Source organism: Triticum dicoccoides, chromosome 5B (assembly GCF_002162155.2).
Source record: "Triticum dicoccoides isolate Atlit2015 ecotype Zavitan chromosome 5B, WEW_v2.0, whole genome shotgun sequence".
Lineage (NCBI taxonomy): Eukaryota > Viridiplantae > Streptophyta > Magnoliopsida > Poales > Poaceae > Triticum > Triticum dicoccoides.
Genome location: NC_041389.1, coordinates 675441730 through 675464660, shown reverse-complemented (window position 1 = coordinate 675464660; position 22931 = coordinate 675441730). Strand labels below are relative to the sequence as shown.

At 45.8% G+C, this 22931-nt stretch overlaps 1 protein-coding gene and 1 long non-coding RNA gene across 2 annotated transcripts; both read right to left on the bottom strand.

Annotated features, from left to right (window-relative positions):
- Positions 1 to 14243: 14243 nt before the first annotated feature.
- Positions 14244 to 16569, bottom strand: LOC119312547. Its single transcript, XR_005151391.1, has 8 exons — positions 16454 to 16569; positions 16246 to 16313; positions 15909 to 16008; positions 15663 to 15750; positions 15477 to 15557; positions 15098 to 15172; positions 14885 to 15003; positions 14244 to 14792 (listed from the first exon to the last, which is right to left on the bottom strand). It is a non-coding gene; the product is annotated as an uncharacterized LOC119312547 (long non-coding RNA).
- An 873-nt stretch (positions 16570 to 17442) lies between these two features.
- LOC119310474 (disease resistance protein RGA2-like) lies at positions 17443 to 22408 on the bottom strand. The gene is made up of 3 exons (XM_037586216.1): positions 22360 to 22408; positions 17680 to 21893; positions 17443 to 17571 (listed from the first exon to the last, which is right to left on the bottom strand). The coding sequence occupies exons 1-2, from the start codon at positions 22406 to 22408 to the stop codon at positions 17698 to 17700; spliced, it is 4245 nt and encodes a 1414-aa protein (XP_037442113.1). The 3' UTR covers positions 17443 to 17571; positions 17680 to 17697.
- Between the last annotated feature and the right edge of the window lie 523 nt (positions 22409 to 22931).

Sequence of the window (22931 nt, the reverse complement as noted above, 5' to 3'; positions counted from 1 at the left end):
GAAAGTTGTGAAGCCATGGAGAACAACACGGGCCTTGAGCAACAAGCTTAGGAGTGGGCACTGGGCTCGCCGTAAAGGACCACACAACGTTTGCTACTCCCTATGTCCATAAAAACGTTTTTGATACTAGTGCAGTGTCAAAAACGCTTTTATATTATAGGACAGAGGAAGTGCTACTTATCAGAAGCATGTGAGCTCGCCGCCGGCTTCAACAAAGATCGGTGCTCACGAAGGAAGCCTACAATGGGCGTCAGGCATGGCGACGGCCCTCATGCGCTCCTCGCCGGCGTAGAACATGATCGTGGCGACCATCCCGACGCCACGTTGTTGGCCAAGAGTGACCTCAACTAACCAGTGGCACATGTAGCGATAGAAGGATGAACACGTACACGGACATGTACCACTTCTCAGTATGCTGCCCGCATAGCCTTTTTGTTTTGCAGGTTGGTCTACCTAGCCGTCTAATCAACTGCTTGCATGCCACTTCTCGCATTTACTTCTTCATCGGAAATCAATTTTCCTCGGCTTCTTCACGTCTCCTTAATTTGCATTCAAACCCCACTGGATTCACATTGCTTTAATCTCTTCAGATACTCCTGGAGTAATTCCGAAGCCCCTTTAAATAATCATATTCTTCAGTTAGACTAGCCATCTTAATCCTGCTCCAAACCATAGCCCTCCGGTCCAGCGGTTACAAATGGTGAAAGAGATCCCTATGCAGGTTTTTAGCGTCAAACATGTCCTCGTCGAAGGCTCATTGAGCATAGTTGCCACCGTCACCGACCACCCAAGGGTTGTTCGGGAGTGGATCAACAGTGTATCCAACTCCCTCGAAAAGGTGGACATGAAGGTCATCTGTCTCAGCGCAGAGTGCATGGAGCGTGCCACTGGGAAGATCCAACACGCGTCGTCCTTCAGCTGTGCCTCGAAGATGAAGTTTTGGTGTATCACATCATACATGCGCCCTCCCTATCAGGTGAGCTCCATGATTTCATGTCTCAGGAGGACATATACTTCTGTGGGGCAGCTATCGAAGGGGACACACAGAAGCTGGAGCCGTACAACCTTGACTTGGAAAACATCGCTGGCCTACAAACCAAAATTCATGTAGACGATTGTGATAAAGAAACACCATCCCTATTCGACGTAGCAAATTCTGTCCCTTGACCTATGAGCGGATAAAATATGCTGCCCTTGATGCTTGCGTGAGTTTCGAGATAGCTGCAAGTTTGAAAGAGCTTGTTGTGAAGCCGTCTCCCACAGAAAATGAGAAGAAGAAGAAGAAGTTGCACCAGCAGCAGGGCATTATAGATGGATGAACTATTTCCTCTCTTGTAAAGAAATATTTTTTTTTCTCTATGTACATTGATATAGATGAACTATTCCGCTGGTGTGGATGTCTTTGGAACAAGTGTAGTAGTGTAGGTTCGCTTGACTATAATGAACTATTTACCCGCCTAGTTTTCTCTACTACTCCTTGCAGTGATTGGTATGCAATGCATGTGTCAGTAGACATGGCAACTTGTCCATGAAAGTTGAACTACGGCGACCATCACGTTTCTACCACTGCCACACGCGATTCCCACGACGCCGCTCCAACCCACTACACCACGTCCCCCGACGTGCGCCTCACCCCTCTCGGCCCCACCACACCTCTGCCTTTATGTGCATGACATGTGGGCCAGCTGAACTGCGTCGACCATCAAGTTTTTACCACAACCACACACGATTCCCATGACGCCGCTCGAACCCATGACTCCACACGTCCCTCGACCTGCGCCTCACCCCTCTCGGTTCCACCGCCCCTCTGCCTTTTGTGAGAATGACATGTGGGCCATCCACATATAGGGTCCACATGTCATTGACACAAAGGCAGGTGCAGTAAGCCGCTGAAGCTCAGTCCCGTGGGCCCCGAGAGGGAAATGTAACTCCTGCGTCAGGCCTTGTGGTGCTCCCGCTGTATGAACTCGTGTCAAACTCGAAAATCATTTCTTATTACTACTACGGTACTACCAATGTGCCGGCCCGTGCGTTGCAATGGATCCAAAGTAGTAGAATAATACTTGTTCACAAATTTGAAATATAAACATTCTAGTTTTGATATTCATATATCAGTAAAAAAACTATGCTTCACCCAAGACATATTCCTCAGGCTGTTTTGATGAGATGAGGACGGGTGTGGCTGGTTTCAAGATAATAATAGATTTTTTTAAACATTGGAGCAGATTTTTTTTCCTAACATTTTATAGTGTGGCACGGCATCCGGTGCACCTAAGCGTCTGAAAAAAGTGGAGTGCACTCTAAAGATATGATATTTACGTGCTCCCATTTAATGGAGTGCACTCTAAACACATTATATATTTATTTTTCCCTAGCCTTTCCTAGCCATGCAACCATGTCACATAAGCTAGTCATGCATGCAATCCATAAATTGTACTCCCTCCGTTCTCAAATACTTGTCTTTCTAGGCATTTCAAACGAACTCAACACACGGATGTATGTAGACATATTTTAAAGTGTAGATTCACTCATTTTACGCCGAATGTAGTCACTTGTTGAAATCTCTAGAAGGACAAGTATTTAGGAACGGAGGGAGTAATATACTTGCGTTACTCTTCAGCATGCAATGCCGCCACATCATCTATTCATGTTAGTCATATGTTATTTTCTGCATTACTCTTGATCCTTCACATTTTGGTAGATGTATAATTAACCCAAATATTAATGTTCCATACAACTAAACTCCAAAGGTCTGCCGGAGCCGAGGCAGAGGACGTACGACGGGGGCGGTGGAGGTGTCTTCATAGGAGGAGGAGAGCTCGAAGGATAATCTTGCACGTCCGCCGGCACCTACATATCGGCGTGGGACTCCTCGAGTGCCCACTAGAGCTCGCGCTCCTGAGGGGCAGAGTCACGGGATTTTCCTAAACCGCGATGGGCACCATGCAACACTCCTCGTAGCCAGGGGCGCGGTGCTCGCGTCCCGACTCCTTGGATACTATCTGGAGCACGTGCTCAACCACCTCGTGAGCTGTGAGGATGTCATACTTGCGGTCGTGCTGTTGGAGCACACACTCGTGCGCCTGAGCGCTTGTCCACGTCGGGAGCGGCGAAGATGCGATGTTCGCGGGCGTGCTCTCGTCCACGTCGAGAGCGGCGAGGATGCGATGCTCGCGAGCATGCGCTGGAGAACGCGCTCGTCCACATTATGAGCAGCGAGGACGCGATGCACTCCTTATGACCGACCAGGGCATGCTGCTGGAGCATAGCTACCCCTCGTGGCCGATGAGCACGAGCCGCTAGATCACACTGTTCTCCGCATGGCTAGTCAGCGCACGCTACTCGCGGCCGTCGAGGGCGTGTTCCACCTCGGCAATGTCGGAGACTCCGTCCTCTTCCAAGGCCGTGGCGCCGTACGCTTCGGCAACGGCTGCGTACTCCGGTGGGTGTTGTGTCCGTATGGGAGCTTCGAGCTACAATACTGGTGAGGGCGGGGGTTGACCTTTTCATGGTTTCACATGGTCTGAGAAAAAAAAGTAGAATCTCAAGTAGCACAATATGTTGGAACATGTCGGAGGAAGGCTGGCAGGAGTAGTACAACAAACATCACATGCGCACCATAATTTGTGTAAAATAGGTCTGTGTGGATGTACGAGTAGTACATCCATATAATCCAAAAAAAAAAGAGTAGTACATCCATATCATGGACATTCATGCACGCAACAAACATTTGTGTGCACGATTTCACCCTATTTTCATATTGTTTTTGGGAGTGGATTTGATTTTTGTAACCAGAGCTCATTTTTGTAGTTGATTTCAATTTAGACCATGCATGTGTTATTGCGAAAGATAGATATAGAGAGAATATTTGTGTGACAAAGAGGGGGGCGGGGACAACGATATCTAACGAGAGAGGGGCATATGCGTGTTCGAAAGACTGTGTGTGTGGTAGAGAGAGGAGTGTACGAAAGGGAGAGAGAGGGTGTGTGCGTGTTTGTGTTAGAGAGAGAGAGAGAGAGAGAGAGAGAGAGAGAGAGAGAGAGAGAGAGAGAGAGAGAGAGAGAGGTGCGTGTGACGTCGGGATCGACAAGGTTACGAGGTTGGGGATATGGGAGAGCGATAGTGTGTGTGCGATGAAGGGACACAGACAACGTCTTTTTACTTGTGAGAGAGCTAGATAGACCTCGACAGCACAACTAGCTAGGGGGTCTAAGGTTATGTGTGGTAGAAAGAGATAGTCAAGAGAGAGATGAATTTTTGTTTGTTGCAGGGATATCTAACTACCTAGATGGGGATAGCAAGAAGAAGAGAATGGCGGTGTGCCCTTTTTCATGGGATGAGGGAGAGACCAAGAGACACGCATCGTGTGGAGAGGTGTGTGTGTTTCGAGAAAGAGAGGGAGGAATGGACCTGGATAATGAGATGGGTACTCATGTGTATGTTATAGGGAATGAATTTTCTAGGTGGTAGTCTTATGATGGTGACCCAATCTTTCAATCAGAGTGGGATAAGTATCGATTTGCTAGATTTGATGTTGACGATCCAGCTATATCGTACCCGGTGATATATACAAATCGACAATCGTTACTAAACCAATCTTCGATGGTCGATGATCTTGTCGTATGCACAAAATCAACCTGAATAACGAGATGGAGTTCCTCCAAGCAACTGAAGAACCGGCTAGAACTAAGATAACACAATCTTAATTACCAATATTAATTAATTATGGATAATGGTGGATTATAGGATCTGAACAAGACAGTAGTCCTACACACCCCGCAAATCCAAATTATAGCGGCAAAACAATGTGTACACAACAACGCGAGTTCTAATCTAGAAAAAAAGATAGTAGCCTTATCTATATCTATAGACTATATTACTAAACTGTGTTTTTTATTTGTGTAGTTATATCTATATCTATTCCACTCCCTCCATTTGTAATTTACTCCGCATGTAGCTTTGACTGCAGCCAAATTTTTATAAAGCTTGACCAAATTTGGTGAAAACAATATGAACATTTATACTAACTAATTTACATGATGTGGAAATAAAAGCAATGATGAATCAAATGATATATATTTGGTGGTGTATATGTTAATACATTTTCCTACAAACTTGTTGAGAATATACAACATTTGACTTTAGAGAAACCCAATATGCGGTATTGTGTATTATGTATTATATATTCTATATCCATTATTTTTATGCAGCCAATGTGTGTATTTGCACACGATATAAACCGTTGATTGATGTTGATCCAATGGTCCAGGTGGCTGCGATTCAGATCTAATACTATAACCCAATTGTACCCATACACGCTCTTCTCGAACGGCAACACGACAGTGTGATCGATCCACACAAGAAGCTCTCAATAAGACCTCCAGACGTGTCACGTGACTTCATGGGTGCTCTCTGCATCATATTATTCATACTACGTTGACTGAAAAAAAAGATAAATCACCCAAAACAAATTTTTTTCTTTTTTTTGTTCCTACGATGTTGTGCCGTGCATGTACCTAGTTGTATAGTGGTAGTAGTAGTACAAACTTCGTAGTAAGAGGAGCATCCTACTCTATCCACTTAGGCTGCTGCAAATGCATGAATGCTTAGATGAGGTGCTAAGCACATTAAATAGCTTAGTAGCTATACTCTTCAATGTATAGGTTCTTAGCTTATGGTTGCTAAGCTTGCTTCATTTAATGATTTAGCAACTAAAGCTCTTCATGTATTGATGGGCTTCCTTCCTTTAAAAGTTTTGCCTAGGTTCACACGCTTAGCATTGTTTCTTCCTGGGATCACCACATTCATCTCTCTCCTTTTAAATAACTTGCCACATCAAAAAAAAAAGCCCCTCCCAATGCTCCACCTTGTACAGGTGCTATGCGTTGCCATTTTTATCAGTTAATACCGAAGTTTAGAACAAAGAAGCCATGACCGAGGCCGCCGGAAAAAGGACAAGTCTCACCCTCGCAGCATCATGCTTTATGGAACGCTAGTTGCATCATCGGCACGGGGCCTAGGCGGAGAGAGTATCTTATTCCATCTTCAGGGAGCCGCCACCGCCGCCACGCCTTTCTGACTAGGACACACACCCTAACCAATCTCAAAGAAACGCCTAAAAGCGGAACATCAACCCTCCTGCCTGCATGGCCCTAAGGTCACCGGAGACGAGGCGGACCGGCGGCGGAGCCGGCAGGAGGTCAAAAAACCCCAATCTCGTGTGAACTTGCTGCAAGAGATGTGATGCTGGCGATTTAGAAAAACTAATTAACTTCGCTAAATATGTGAGTGAGGTCAAATCACTTCATATATGAATGAATGGATGAAGTGGAACCTGCATGCCTGAGAATTTAGTGTGAGTTTGGAGTTTAAGAAGGATCTGCCTTTTGATTATGATATTCATTACATAGTTTCGGTTGAGTCGGTGTTGTGTGTGGAAGTGCATACATCTTCCATGTGATTGAAAAACATAGTAGTTCGGGTGGGTGATGTTTTAGGTAGTTTGCAGCAGCATGCAAACAGGACTGTTGGCGTGTCACTGTATGACATACATAAGTTTGGGTTGGGTCTTTCTTGGGTGGGTGCTCTGCTGTGTTTATGGAACTCCATGCATCTTCCATGTGATTCATTTTACTTCCTCTCGTCTCCATGGAATTTACACGTACGCTTACTCGTTGATTGATTGGGGTTCATTTATGACCATTTCTTCTCTCCTTCTACCAGCCATGTGACTGATCGGACCAGTCTGCAGAAAAAAGAACGAACTCGAGCCATAATTACTATGTCTCGCTTACTGCGAGACCGATCCAGCGCTCGCCGCGACTAGGCCGGCCAAACAGCGATTGTGTGCGAGCGGTTTTCGGAAGCTACCAGCTAGACAGGTACAAGTGCGCTCTTTTTTTCTTTGTTTTTTGCGGGGGAAAAGGATTTGTACTAATCAACCTGAATCAAGCTGATCCAGTACATAAAGATTTACAATCCCTTCAAGGCCAGAACCCAGCCAAACTGCAGTTTTTATGTCTGTACGAGCTATACGAGCAAGCTCGTGACTAACCTGATTCCTCTCACGTTTAATAGCCTTCACCTGGACCCTCCTATCACCCCTGGTTAGCATTTTGATCTCCTGGACTAGTGCAGCATCCTTAGATCGATCAACAGCAGCTTGGCTGATCATCCTTGCAGCCACTGAGCTGTCCGTTTCAATGATAAAAGGCAACGAACTCCATTCCAGCGCAAGAGAAATTCCCTCTTTGCACGCCTCCAACTCAGCTCGTAGTGCATTATCACATGCAAACAAGTGTCTGCATGAAGTGAAGATAATGTTGCCGTCGCTGTTCCTCAGGACCATACCAGCTCCACCATTACCCGCATGCTCGGAGAAGGCACCGTCGACGTTTAGCTTTAGCCATCCAGCAGGGGGAGGCTCCCACTTCTCTGTTGGTCGCGGGTCTGCGCCTCTCGTGCTCGGCGCCGGTGCAGCAACTACACCAGCTAGGCATGCCGGGTCTGTGAGCACCATTTTGCCTTTTACAACGTCTCCCATTGGGTGCTGCTGAATACAGAGAAGCGAAGAAATATAGCTATGCAAGAATCTGCAGGAAACTTCTGTGGGGGGCGGTTCCTTGTCATGAATGATCTCATTACGAACGTGCCATGATCTCCAGAATATCATTAGGGCCACCATGCGAGAAGTATCCGAGAGGGGCTCCAGAACACCGAATAACCACTCCGGCCCCGTGTTCTGGATCAAACTGATGTCCGGAAGAATCCAGTCCTTCGCCATCGCGCTCCATAGGTCCTTTGCCCGTGGACATCTGCACATAGCATGGAAGACATCCTCGCGTTCCACACCACAAAGTGGACACATATCATTAGGCTCCAAAGTTCTAGAAAAATTATTAGCCCAAGTAGCAAGGGAGTTTGAGACCAGCCGCCATGCAAACACTCGTACCTTTGGGGGAGCAGGGCACCCCCATATGGTCTTCCAGATGGCGCGACGACCATCCGGTGCCCTGCTCGAGGCGCTTGCCGATGGACGCTCGCGCTCGTCCATGGAAAAGCGATAGGCTGACCGAACGGAGAAGACACCAGATTTCTCCAGAGTTCAAGCTAGGACATCCTCCGTGGCGCGTGGAGAGGTCTTGATGCTCGTGATGATGTCGATGTCGACTGGCAGGAAGTGACGACAAAGAAGGTCCAGCCTCCAAGCACCTCTCGCATCCAGCAGGTCCGAGACCCTTCGGAGTCTACACGTGCCTTGCGAGGTAATGAGCTGGCCTGAGGGTGACCGAGGCAGCCATCGATCCCGCCAAATGCGAATTTGTGTCCCACTGCCGGCCCGCCACACCAGCCCCTTTTTGAGGAGTTCGAGGCCGTGTTGGATCACTTGCCATGTAACAGATGAGTTCCCAGAGAACACTGTGTCCTCTAGCCGTACGTCGGGGTAATAGCGAGCCTTTAACACCTGCGCACAAAGACTATTGGGTTTACTTAGAAGACACCAAGCCTGCCTCGCTAGCAGGGCCTGATTAAACACCCTGAAGTCACGGAATCCCAGACCACCGCACTGTTTATGCCTTTGGATCTCTGGCCAAGCCATCCAGTGTGTTTTCCGCTTACCCTCCTTCTAACCCCACCAGAAATTTCTAACCATTCTGTTCAGGTCATCACATACGGACATGAGCAACTTGAAGATCCCCATCATATAAGTGGGAATAGCTTGAAGAACAGCTTTGATCATTGTTTCCTTCCCTGCGAGAGAAAGCGTATCTCCCCAAGCAATAATCCTTTTCATTAAGCGGGCTTGTAGGTTTTGGAATTTACCCTTGGACATCCTACCTTCAGGCGTCGGCAACCCCAAATACTTTTCTTCAAAAGTGGTGAGCTGAACCTGTAGAGTCATACGCACATTTTCCTTATAGATCTCAGGACAATGCTTCCCAAACAAAATGCTGCATTTTGCCGGATTAATTAGCTGCCCCGTGGCCCCTTCATAAGCCAAAATAATATTGCGGATATTCTCCGCTTCTTGTGGGTCGGCCTTGAAGAAGAGCAAGGTGTCGTCCGCGAACAGCAAGTGAGATATTCCTGGAGCTCTTCTGCATACCTTCAGGGATGAGAATTTTCTCTTTTCCTCTCCATCCTTTAACAAAGCAGATAACCCATCAGCAATAAACAGGAACAAAAATGGTGAAAGGGGATCACCTTGCCGTAGCCCGCGCGACGGTGCGAACGAATCCAAGAGGGTGCCATTAAATTTGATAGTGTATCTAACCGAGGTGACACAAGTCATAATCTAGTTCACCCATCGGTCAGCGAAACCCAAATTTTGCATCGTCCGCCTCAAGAACCCCCAGTCAACCCTGTCATAAGCTTTATACAGATCCAGCTTATAGGCACAGAAGCTTTTCGCTGGGTCTTTCTCTTGCTGAATATGGTGAATGCACTCAAATGCAACGAGAACATTATCTGTAATCAGTCTACCTAGAACGAAGGCGCTCTGTTCTGGTGATATGATGTCCTCCAACATAGGTCTTAGCCTGTTCACTAGGCACTTCGACACCACTTTATAAATAACATTGCATAAACTTATAGGCCTAAACTCAGTAAGCTTTACCGGATTATCAATTTTTGGGATGAGAACAATGGCAGTGTCGTTCACCCCCTCTGGCATAATCCCTGACCGGAAAAACTCCTTTACAGCGGCAGTGACTTGGGCCTTCATGACCAACCAGTTTTTCTGGAACACACGGGCTGGGAAGCCGTCCGGCCCTGGCGCTTTCAAAGGACCAATCTGAAAAAGCGCATCTGCAATCTCCTTATCAGAGAACTCTGCACATAGTTTGTCATTCATACCATTGGTAACACGGGTGCCAAGAAGATTAATTATTGGGTCTGCACAAAGGGATGGATCAGCAGTAAAAAGCTTGGTAAAATACTCAGTGACCATATCAGCCATCTTGGTGCTCTCCTTCTGTACTTCCCCAGACTCATCAACAAGAGATTTAATACGATTTTTCCGTGCCCGCCAAACCGCCTTACGATGAAAAAAATTAGTGTTCCGGTCGCGTTCTCGTAGCCAGTCAATACGAGACCGTTGCATCCAAATCATTTCCTCCCTATAGAGTAATTCATTCAGGCGGTCTCTAGCTTCCCTGATGGTTCTTTGATCTGCATTCATAGCCATTAGTTCCTCAAGGCGGGTACGGGATTTATTAATCTCTTTTATCACGTTACCAAAAATTTTCTTACTCCACCCTTGCAACGCATGCATGAGCTCCCCTAGGGCCGCCGCAACGTTGCCCAGGTCCCCCATACTACCAGCCGCTGTCCAAGCCTGTAGGATCACCTCCGGCAGTGCGTGGTCACGTTCCCACGCCACCTCATAGTGGCGGCACCTCCTGCCCGCCTTCTCCCTAGGCGGTTCAGGAACCCACTGAAGGAGGATCGGGGCATGGTCAGAGGTTGGTGCCACCAAGTGTTGGACTTTCGCCTCCATGAATAAATCACGCCACAGATTATTTGCCACTGCCCGGTCCAGCCGCACCTTGACATTTGCTCGTCCGGACCGCCGGTTATCATATGTGTACGGCAGTCCTGAAAAACCAAGATCACCTAGTCCACATAATTCCAATACATCACGAAAATCAATCATTTGACCTGTCGGGCGAGGAGTATCAGAGAAGTGCTCGAAGCCCCACATGGCCTTGTTGAAGTCGCCAATCACCGCCCATGGCATGTCTACCCGAAGGAGCGACCACATGTGGGACGCAAGTGAGCCTCCAAGGTGGCTCACCTGCTACAGAAGTCACATACGCATCAATGTATCGTTCATTCATATCTTCTATATCAACTTGCACAGACTCGTGCCAATATAGTGCGAGACCTCCACTAAGACCATTGCTATCAACTGCCTCGAAACCACTCAAGCCTAATCGAGGGCGATATCTTTTCATTTTTTCTTTTGACTGTCTAGTTTCGCATAAAAAGACAATACAAGGGGAATGAGTTTGCACCAAACTCACGAGATCCCGAACTGTCCGAGAGTTCCCTCCCCCTCGGCAGTTCCAACTTAAGGTACTCATTGCTCCTGATGGGGCGCCACTGATGGCCCCGTCAGTTGACCGGCGGCCCGAAAGCCGGTTGCCTCCATGGTATCATCCCTCTCCTTCTCCAAAGCGACAGACGGCACACAACCTCCCATCACACCTAGCCTCTGCTTCTCTGGTGTCCCCTCGGGTCTATCCTTCACGCTCACCTTGGCGTGCACTACCAAAGCAGTGCCCAGAGTATCTTGACAACCAACATCCAGAAGCTCACTAGTGTTGTGTTTATCAAGAGTGGATGTGTCCTCAGACATCTCTGCATCTGCAGCGCGGGCGTTCGACAAGAGGTATTGCAAGGCCAGGATCATATTGGACCTCCAGGGGACAAGTGAGTTGTGCCATTGTTGGCCCGCTGCATATGACTCAAGTTGGATAGCAACGAACGCCTCCTGCACCTGTGTTGCAGCTGCACTTGCCACATTGGTAGTACTAATCTGCTGTAGCATCTCTGTTAGCCAAGTCCATGAACTCAGGTTGAACAGCAATGAATGCCCCCTGCGTCGAACAGTAGCTGGACTGCCAAGTCCACGCATCTCCTGGTAAGCTGTATTGGCTTTGTGAACACCTTGCCGGCCTTCTCTACGGCTGCTCCTACTGAGGGTAGAGTCTGCATCAGAGGCGAAACTAAGGCCCCTGTACACCGCCACGGCGACCGGCGCGCATGCACTACCTACCAGGGCAACCCCGGTTCCACCATCAGACGGCTTCGGGCGGGTAGCGTCCACTAGGGGAGCCCCATAATCGCCCCCACCGCCTTCCGGTTTCTCCATGGTTGCAGCCGGCAGGATCGCAAAGGGGGACACAGCCGGCGACATCGCAACGCGTGGAGCTAGTTTGTCCGGTGACCTGCCTGTTGGAGTGGTGCGATTCGGTGGCTTCCTGACCTTAAGGAAAACTGCGAACCTTGCCTTCAATCTGGCTGTATATGCGGTGTTGCTCCGATGCGTTTCCTTAGCAAACGGGTTTAGGGTTGTGCAGCCGCCAAACTCTATCATAGATGAGAGCTGCGGACCGAGCCGATCAGGGAGTCCCGACGGCAAGCGCGCGGACGGGGCCGCAAGGTGTCCATAGGGCAGTTGTCGTCTGCACATGGGACGGCAGCCGGCAGGGGCCGATGCCACGCCGGACGGGGGCGGCGGCGCAGCCGCCGCCATGGTGTCGCCAGGGTTACCTAACCCTAGAGCCATCCCCAGGTACAAGTGCGCTCTAGTAACATGTATCATGTGACTGAGATCGCTGAGATGACGAAGGAACGACCTGTACATTTCCGGAAAATTTGTAGATCACAAAATAATGCTGCTCATGCTATGGCAGCTCTAGGTCCTCTAGGTCGTAGTCACCAACGCACTGCTTGTTGGTTAGCAAACTCCCCAAAGGAGGTTAGTATTATTATTTCAAACGATTGTAAGGCCCTGGTTGATTAAATGATATGCTTTCCCCCGCAAAAAAAAAGACAGGTACAAGTGCGAACTGGTTTTGGGCGAAATCACTAATTAAGAAGTACTCCTTGCGAAGATCACTCGAACTTCCCCAGGTTGCGACAAGTGGCGCGCTGCATGTGCACCACTTGTCGCAACCTGCGAGTTTTTCCTTTTTTCGTAAATCCGTTTATTCAAAACGTTTTATCTTTTAAACCGTGCGCTCAAATCTCGAACCCCTTTCGCCGTTGGATTCCTCGCATCGAGATCTTCAAAACTGATCCCATGTTGATAGATTTTGACGAACTTTTTTTTCACGAAAAAAACCGGACGAAAAAACCAAACCGGGAACACGGGTTTTTTCCCTTTCCGAAAGAGGCACACCCGTGCCTCTGACGAAATCACAACCGTGCCTCTCCCGGAAGCAAAACCGTGCCTCTCCCGAAAGAAAAAAAATAAAAAATGTGTTTTTTTTCGTTTCCGAGGAGGCACGGCCGTGACTCTTGTGAAAGCACAACCGTGCCTCTCGCGGAAGCAAAATCGTGCCTCTCGCGAAAGAAAAAAAATAGAAAAAGTGTTTTTTTCGTTTCCAAGAGGCACGGCCGTGACTCTCGCGGAAGCAAAACCGTGCCTCTCGCGAAAGAAAAAAACAGAAAAAGTGTTTTTTTCGTTTCCAAGAGGCACGGCCGTGACTCTCGCGAAAGAACAACCGTGCCTCTCGCAAAAGGAAAAAAACCGAAAACGCGTTTTTTTTCCGTTTCCAAGAGGCATGGCCGTGCCTCTCGCGAAAACAAAACCGTGACTCTTGCGAAAAAAGGGTTTTTTTTGCGCAATTTTTTTTTAAAAAAAATTTGGGTCTAAAAGCTAGGGAAGACCGGTGGAAAACCACAACGTCGAAAAAACCCAAAAAAAACCGTTTAAAAAGCCAAAAACGCGTGCGGAAAAATAAAAAAAATCCGGAGGGAGCTCCCAGAGCGTGACACGTGGCGCTGATCGTTGCGAGGCTCCCGAAGGAGCGCTCGTTAATTAGTTGCTCCCGGTTTTGGGAACCTTCCGTTGGTTTTGGGAAGGTTCTGGCCGGGCTTTTCGTTTTCCTTTTTCATGTGTTTTTCGTTTTATTTATTTATTTATTCTTCTATTTTTCTTCTTTTTCAAATTCATAAAAAAATTATCCTCCCATTTAGGGTACATGTTATTAACATTATTTTTAAATTGCGCAAACAATTTTTTATTTTTTCATGTATTTTTCAATTTGTGAACATTTTTTAAGTGTTACAAACATTTAAAAAATGCTATATATGTCACAAACATATTTCAAAAATTATGTCAACTAGTGTACATTGTAGTCTGAATAGGTATAGCGGAAATTACCAGCTGTGTGGCCTTGGATGGATCTGGTTTTAGATCAATAGAACTGAATTCTTTCGTATGGCTATACACTGTGGTTTTATTTAATTTATTCAGTAAGAAAGATGAAATGGTGTACAATACTGTTATTATATAGTTTAGTTTTTTTAGGGGTTATTATATAGTTTAGTGGCTAATGATCGAGAGCGGCGTTTTGGTGCTCGGGCGACAGGTAGCCCGTTATCCTGAGCGTGGGCTATGGTGCCGAGATCCATGCACAAGGGATTTTCCGGTCAATAGGGAATTTTTTTAGGGGCGTCAATATGGCATCCAATACAGCAATTCAGTTGCTGGGCTGTGAACATGATACGACTCGTCTACATGGGCGGGCCATCATGGGCTGGTACACTTGGGGGTGTGGGGATTCAGAATTAATGCTCTTGTAATTTCATTCCTATATTTCTTCGGTACAGTGCGCCGGCTAGCAGACGGCAGACATCCGGCAAGGGATACTAGGGCGGCCGCGCGTTGACCATTGTTAGTTAAGTGCACCGGTGATGGAAGGTCTGGAATTCTTCAAAGATGGAGAGGCATGGTAGGTAATTTCTCCGGTACTGACGCTGAAGACCATTGGCCAACTTCAAGCAGGACTTCTCTGGTTGTCAAGGAAGCGTTGGCCATTTTGCGAGTAGCTTCCACATGTGCTGGCAAAGGGGCCAACCAAAAACTCCAAGTACTTGCCTTGCCACAATTCCGCCCGGGGAAGATACCATACAAACAGAAAAGTGCATCATAGTATGTATACCACACACCATGTGAAGGCAAAAAGGGTTAGCCTGATTAGATAATCGCCGCGGCAAATTCTGACCGATGAGTTGACCAGTGTAAGCTCAAGATGGTTTCGATCACCGCAGCCTAGGCCCTAGGGATAACATAATGGTGAACAAGTCATTAAGGATAATATCACACAAGGTCGGGAAATTCAGAGAAACATCAAGATCCAAGTATACTCACGAGTGTGCACCCTGCAGTTCATAACCGTGTGGCTGTTGCAGTGTCAGAAGACTACCTGAACCAACCACATTTTCTTGCCAATTCCAGCCTTTTGCTTCCAAGGAGATTGATCAACAAAACTGAAGTAACACCATAACTGGCATTGATTAGCTCTACTAATAGCAACGTAACTAATTGAAGTGGGGAAAGGGGCAATAAGAGTGAGGGACTCACTGATCAGTCACTGGTCACGTAATATCCGCGTATAAGCAACCATGGAGCAACTAAATTCTTGGCACAGGTGACATCCTGGTTAAGTGTTGACAGGGCAATAGCTGAGATCGTTATAAAGATTACAAAAATAATGCTCGAGATCTTGAGATACTGCCCAGGATTGGGTAACAAATTTTATTTTTCCAACGGTGTTTACTATATTGATGAAAGAACAGTGGCAAACTTAACAAAGGTAATTTCCATGTAATTTGTATCGAGATGCACTGGTCAACATAGTAAGCTAGTTCTGATTATTAATAGGTTCTGAAAATTGCAAGCAACATATTACTTCCACTATAACTTGAACAATTCACTATTTTAGCACATAAAGGAGGCATACCTTCACTCTACTGCTGCGTTGTGTAGTTCTGAAGTTGCATCCGGCCACAATTATCAAGCAAAAGAAGAATCTTTGTTGAATCTGAAACTTCGGAACCATAAGTGAGTACATATTCCTGCAGAAACACCATACAGCTACACAACGACCTTCCATACATATGCATAGGGAGAAACATGCTGGACATACCTTTTGGTGATAGCCTGATATCTGAACAGAGGAAGTTGCATCCACTGGGTGGTACCATTCTCATGTGGCCGAACGGATGACCTACATGCTTAAGTATGAAAACGTAACTGGCGTGAACTTCCGACATTATATGTCTATTTAAAATAGGAAGGATTAAAAACAGTGAACACTGAAAACTGTTGTAGCCCAAAACTGAAAAATAAGTATGTAGAGTAGACTGTTCTGGAGTTCTGGTCAGTTCAGTACCTTATTACTAAGCAATAACGGTAACTTCCTCATCACCTGAAATGCAAATCATGTCTAGGACTGCATGGTGATTTTTACCAAAAGAGAATATTTATAAGACCTGCGAAGCATAACATGATAATTAATATGTGAAAATAAATAAAAATCATATGATGCCATATTATGTTGACATTTGTGCAGCTTCGTAAGTCTGTTGGTGACTATTGTATGTATGGTTCGAGCTCTCACAAGAGCATACCTTCATTCTTATTTTCAAGAAAGAGCATAATTTGATTATATTTATTCAAAATATCAGGATCCTAAAAAAATCATCACTGAATTGTAACAGAAAATACACCTGATATCTCTTAAAGATGGAACATAATAGAGTATGTGATTCCTATAAAATCCATATCACAAGCAGACCTGCTAAGCAAAGAACATGTTAGGATAAAATAACTGAAAGTGCATATTCAAGGTCTAGTAGGGAATTCTGTACCAGTATGAGTGAATATCAGGTCACTTGCCACATTAAATAGTACTTAGTGAGTCAGAAAATGGCAAACCTCAGGAGCAGAACATCGAAGCCTGATTTATTCTACAACATTCCATGGTGATATTTGATCTTGACACTTGAACTAATCATGTACAGTTTGTACACCACCGAATCTTGATGAGTGACGGCCACCGAAATTACATAGAAAATATGTAGGAAGCTACGGGAACAAACATGAGAACAACTGCACAGAAAACCAAAACAAATGATGAATACAAACAGATTTCCTGAAAAACAAAGGAACACTCAAGAGACATTAACCGATAATACTTGTGAGTAAGAAGACAAGGCGCATGGAAAAAACAACAATTAGATATGATTTCGTAGGAGAAGCATTTTCACTGTCTTGGGAAGAAAAATGGATATATGATATAGCACGATTATAAGTGGAAGTTGTTATAATTGATATATGGTACATCAGGAGTAAAGTTTCAGTTCAATGTACTTGCCATATTTATTAATAGGAAGGAAGAAGATGGCCATTATATTTGTAGTGTAGCACCGAAGTATTAATTCATTCCTGAATTATGCCATGGTGATATTTCAATTCCACACCCGAACTAGCCAAGTAGACCACCAAGTCTTCGATGAGTAATGAAAACCCAAATGCAGTTGAAAAGTACATAGAAACCTATGAGAACGAACATAAGAACACCTACACAGAAAACCAAAACAAATGTTAATACATGACAGACTGCATGATTCTCATCTAGGAAGAAAAAACAAGCAAACTTCCAGAAGTAATTATCTTTCTCAAAGTGAGAGTAAGAAGACAAGGAGAGTGGAGAAGACATCTTAAATAATTGATATGGTACAGCCGGAGTAAGGAAAGTTCTAGTTTAAATGTACTCCCTCCGTTCCTAAATATAAGTCATTTGTAAAGATTTCAACATGGACTACATACAGAGCAAAATGAGTGAATCTACACTCAAAAATGTGTCTATATACATCAGTATGTCTCTACAAAGACTTATATTTAGGAACGGAGGGAGTACTTACCAAATTTATGTAGAGGAAGGAAGAAGATGGCCACAAAGACCCTCATCCATGTGGCAAGTGTGCATGTGTGGCGAGAGTTGAGCTCTACAAGACTAGAAGAATGTACGAGGGGGTCTCCAAGGCACAGGCCTGCATAGCAGATGGAAACAAACACTGGTCAGACGATTACAATGCAGGAAAAAAACAAGGGTAATGGTGGGATCTGGAAAGTGATGGGAACAAACAAGTTAGCTGTACCTTGGGTCAGTCAAATTCTTACAGCTTGATTTTTGGGATGGTTCCCCCTAACCCCCTGCACTGCTGTTTTAGATTCTCGTTGCGGCACGTGTATACATCTAATTCTTGGAGTGATTTGGGGAGGCCATCCTCGGGCAATGACCGGATGGCCGGACATACCACAACCCTTAATAGCTTGAGGTTAGTAAGCTTGTGCAGTACTGAAGGGAGGCTCTGAAGCTTGATGAATCCATAAAACTGGAGGTGCTGGAGGAAGGTTAGGAGGTGGAGAGCGTCCTCTTGCTCCTTGGTGAAGCGTTCCATCTCTTGGGAGATCCCATCAAGGTGCAAGTGGGTGAGGGAGGAGGACAGGAAGCTGCAGATGGGCACAACAAGGAGCCCCATGGCCTCATCTGTATGGAGAAACTGCAGTTTGGATGAACTCGGAGGAGAAACTAGCTGTAGTTGCTGCAGCTCCTGCTCTTTTCCTCCGTCCTGCATCACCTGACTAGGATGATTAGGATCCCATCCAGCAAAGAATCTAGGGCTGCCGCGGACCTCTAATGATGTGAGCTGTCCCCCGGCGGTAAGGAGAGGCCTCAAGCCCTTGCATCTTAGATCCTTTCCGCAATCCGACAATTGTAATCGGGTGAGAGATGTGAGGTCTGAGAGGGGCTCCAGCGTCCCCATGTCTTCCACATGTTCGAGACGGAGCTCTTGCAGAGAGGACGGGGAAAAGCAGCAGGAAAACGAGACGCCAGATAGTATCTTGGGGTTGTGAATAATTTCTAACATCTCGAGGGATCGCAGGCCTGGGAACTCTCCTCCTCTTTCAGGAATAAAACTTGAAGGGTCCACCAGGACCAGTTCTGGGCATCCCCCGATGGCCAACAGCTGTAGTGAGTTAGAGAGATTGGCCGGGAAGAGCACCAGCCCATCATCTTCTTTCTCCTGCTCAACCTCTGATTTTGCTGCTGATATTGTTTGTTGCAGATCCACCCCCACTGTAAGTTTTGTTATATTTTTACACTCTTTGATATACAATTCGGAGAGCCTTGGGAGGTGGCAGAGGAGCTCTGTCAATTGCTTCCCACTAGCACCACGTAAGTCCTTGACCACAAGATGCTCAACAGGGAGCTGCCATTCAAAATCATTCTGACGACCTAATAGCCCAACCAGATCACCTGATACTACATCCAAATACTTCACTGAGTTTAACATCACAATGTGCTTCAACTCTAGAGGTGGGCACTTGTCAAGTTCCAGACACTCGAGCCCTGTCAGGTTATTGAATGCTAACACCTGATCTAAGCTGCGCAGTTCATCCTTCCCAGTAACCACCAATTTGGATGATTTTGAGTCGTACTTTGTATATTCTAGGTCTTGTAGTAGCTTTACATCCATTATAAAGACACTATGTAAAGTTTCAGTCCACGGGATACGATGCACTAACAAGAATTCTGGACAGTTTTGAATCTCAAGCACTTGCAATTTGGCAAACGAATCACTGTTCCAGTCTTGATCTGGTGGGTAAGCAATGTGGTTTGAAAATGGCAGCTCCAAAAGATTAGGACAGTCCCTTATAATCAGTTCTTGCAAAAGAGGAAACATATGATGAGAATCCTGTGATAGTACCCATTCTCCAAAACTTTCCAAGCCAACAAGTTCAAGCCTTATCAGCCTAGAAAAGCTTCGCTCTATGACAAACTCCTTCATTGCGGCAATATGTTTCAATATTAATGTATGAAGATCCAACATCTTCCCGAAAGAAGGAAGATTTTCCCATGAAACATCATCGAGATGAAGAGATTGTAGAAGTTCAACATCAGGCTCATCATCCAACCATGTTGGACAAAAAGGGCCTCTGTGCCCTCTAATGCACAATTCTTTAAGATATTTATGTGGTTGAAGGCTCTCAAGAACCATTGCTTCCACATCAGGCTCACTATTAGACCGGTTACTATCCCAATCCAATGTTAACCTCTCCAAGTAGTTTTTCTCTATCACTTTTGCTTTGGCTGCTTCTTCTTTCGTGTGTATATTCTCAAGGTTATAGATGCCAAGCTCCCTTAGTTCGGTCAAATGTTCTAGTTGCTCTGGTTCAAATCCTTCACTTTCTTTATTGACTCTAAATTTCTTCAACTCTTCTAAGAGTTTAAGTTTTCCCACATTAAAAATATCAGAATGTAACTCATCTGTTGGGGTATAAAAACGACACAATTTTGCAAGGTTGCTCAAGTCTTTGAGCAAATCACGACAGTCATACTGCCATCTTAGATCCAGAATCCTCAAATGATAAAATCTAGAAATGGCAAGTGGTAAATGCCTCTCTGTCCCGTACCTTTTTCCCAGACGTAGGTATCGTAGGTGGATAAGTGTTGGAAATTTATGTAACATGGACTCCACAGAAGGCGACATATTAACCAAGCAGAGAACACGAAGAGCACTTGCTTCCCTAAACAAATCACCCAAAATGTTGGCCATGATTTCATCCATAACTCCAAATAACATCAAAGTATGCAATTGTTTAACCTTCAATCTTGTCTTCAGTTTTCTCAGTTGACTCTTGAAGTTTTCATGAGACACTGTATCATTACCATCTACGATTATAGACAAGTGGTGTATGCTTGGATGAATTTCTACAGGCCCCACAGTTGAATGATGCATAGTAAGACATTCATTCGATGCAACCTTCAATGCTAAATCATGTAGTAGGTCATGCATTACATAACGCAGACGACCACACAAAATTTCTTCTCTGAAAAATCCATGTGTGACCAAATCATTTAAATTATTCAAACCTTTAGTTTCCAATGTTGGGTTCTGACCATCAGGTTGCAAAATACCAAGTCCTATCCACAAGTCGATTAGCTCGGTGGCACTATATCCGTAATCTTCGGGAAACAATGCAGAATATGAGAAACATTGTTGTTGTTCAAAAGGAAGATAGTCATAGCTAAGCTTCAAGGCAGTCATAATGTCATTTTCACCAGTCTGTCTCTCCCACTCTTTACTTTCTAATACCTTTCTCCAATGACGTAAATTAAGGCCTTTTCTCAGTAATCTACCAACAGTTTTTGCTGCAAGCGGGGATCCCTTTAGTTTTACCATTATCTTTTCACCGGTCTCAAGCAAAAAAATGTGATCTTGTCTACATTGGTCATCACCAAAGACAATTGCATGGAATAACTCCCTAAAATAGTTAGGTTCCAAACCTTCCAAATTTATTGAATGGTCAATTGTTCCAACCATCTTTGCTACTGCTGGAAACCGGGTTGTGAGTAGAATCATGTTGCCCTTTTCTTCTGATGTTTTGAGTGGCAGCAATAACTTTTCCCAATCATCCTCAGTACTAATCCCCCATATATCATCCAATACAAGCAAAAACCTTTTAGATTTCAATCTTTGTTCAATCAACTCATCCGGTTTACCCCCTTTTTCCTCTTTAACCTCAGGGATATCATTTTTAATATCTTCAAGCAGCTTACTTACATTGAAACTGAGGGATACACATACCCAGATCAGTACTTGAAAATGATTTCGGACGTCTTTAGGATGATATGTGTGTTGTATCAGAGCTGTTTTCCCTATCCCACCCGGACCGACAATCGGAAGCACAGTTAGATCCTTGTTCTGACATTTACCCTTGGTTATATCATGTATGATGTTTTTCACGATCTGATCCCTCCCATACAATTTTGGCTCTATACTTCGAGCAGTGGTGAGGGGACGACTATGGGTAATGCCTGGAACAGTGTTATGGCCACAACTCTGCAGAATAGTGGTGAACTCTGTACGCAAGGGCTGTAGTTGCTCTACAATGCACTTCATTCTCTCTGAGATAACAGCCCTGTTAAACTCCTGCATTGGTGTCTCTTCCGCATGCTCTCTCAGTGGCGCACCAAAAATAGTTGACTGGACAGGATTATCATCAGGAACATCTGGGGAAGATGAGCAAGGCAGGAGTTTACCGAGCTTGGGCATGCATCCGCTGATCTCCTGATTGGCATTTGACGCTGAGGAGGAATTGCCGTGTGATCTCTTCCTAGCACGCGGCCAAGCGGAACAGCTAACCTGTTGTCTTGCATCCTCTACTTGATCACCTGCAGGGCTGGTAGCAGACCAGCAGCAGCGTGAGGATACAAATGCCAGTTTGCCAACGGCCTTGACGGTGTGACGACTATTGAGGACAAGGTCGTGGACACCGCTCAATAGTGGAATGTGGTGTTGGCAAACTGGAATGTGGTGTGGAAGGAGAGCAGAGCAGGAAGGAGGTGGGTGGCGAGTGATTGAGGGGGGAGTGAAGTGGAAGAATAGAGGGAGGGAGCAGGAAGGACTGGGTGGGGGAGGGAGCAGAGTCACGGGAGGGAGAAGATGATGGTTGATGGATGGGCTTTTTCTTTCTTTGGGTTGGGACCCGCGTGAACCTGCTCTCTCTCCATTTTCCCTTGTTGCAGTATTGAGTGCAACAAGACTGGACGCTATCCTCGGCGCGGCACAATGTGAATCTTTATCATGGTTCCCACTACAGGTGTTGGATTATAGATGGGCTTAGGCCCATATAACACAATAATCCCTGATTAATCTCAAAGGCGTGCATGGCAAGTGGTGGGAAGTTTAGTACCATATAAGAAGAGTGAGACCCCTTTATAAGGGTTGCCCTACCACATGCCATTGTGAGCTTGGAAAACGGAGATGTACATACGCGCTCCTCCTCCTCTGCCGCCTGCCTCGCCTCGTCATGACGCATGCGCGGCGCAGGAATGAGCCGAGACTTATTTTTGTCGGTCAAGAATGGTTAATTAATCCATATGGATTAATTAACGAGTCGCTTATGGAAGTGCCACCGTCCGAGATGTTGGACCGTGGGTTGTTTGCGGCCCAGGACCATCTACTGTTCCTCTCTCTGTGCTGCTTCCAGCGATCGCGTGCATGGTTGGTCGGGAGAGCAGGTGCCTCGTAACCCTGTCGTTTGAGATCCTGCCCGGGAGAACGGCAATAAGGTTTTTTGGGAGCGTCTCAACATGACTGCTCCAGATCCGTCTCCGCCCTCCTCTGCTTCCACTACTTTCCCTCCGTCGACACCATGGTCGAAGACGCCGCCGCCAAGAAGAAGGACACGGACGAACTCGAGGCTGCTGATGTCGCCGTCGTGTTGGCTAGGTCAACCGGAAGGGTATGATTTGTTCATCCCTCGTACATGTGCTAGTTGTATATGCTATATTCATGTGACGCACCCGATTCAATCGTACACTAATCATACACGCAAACGT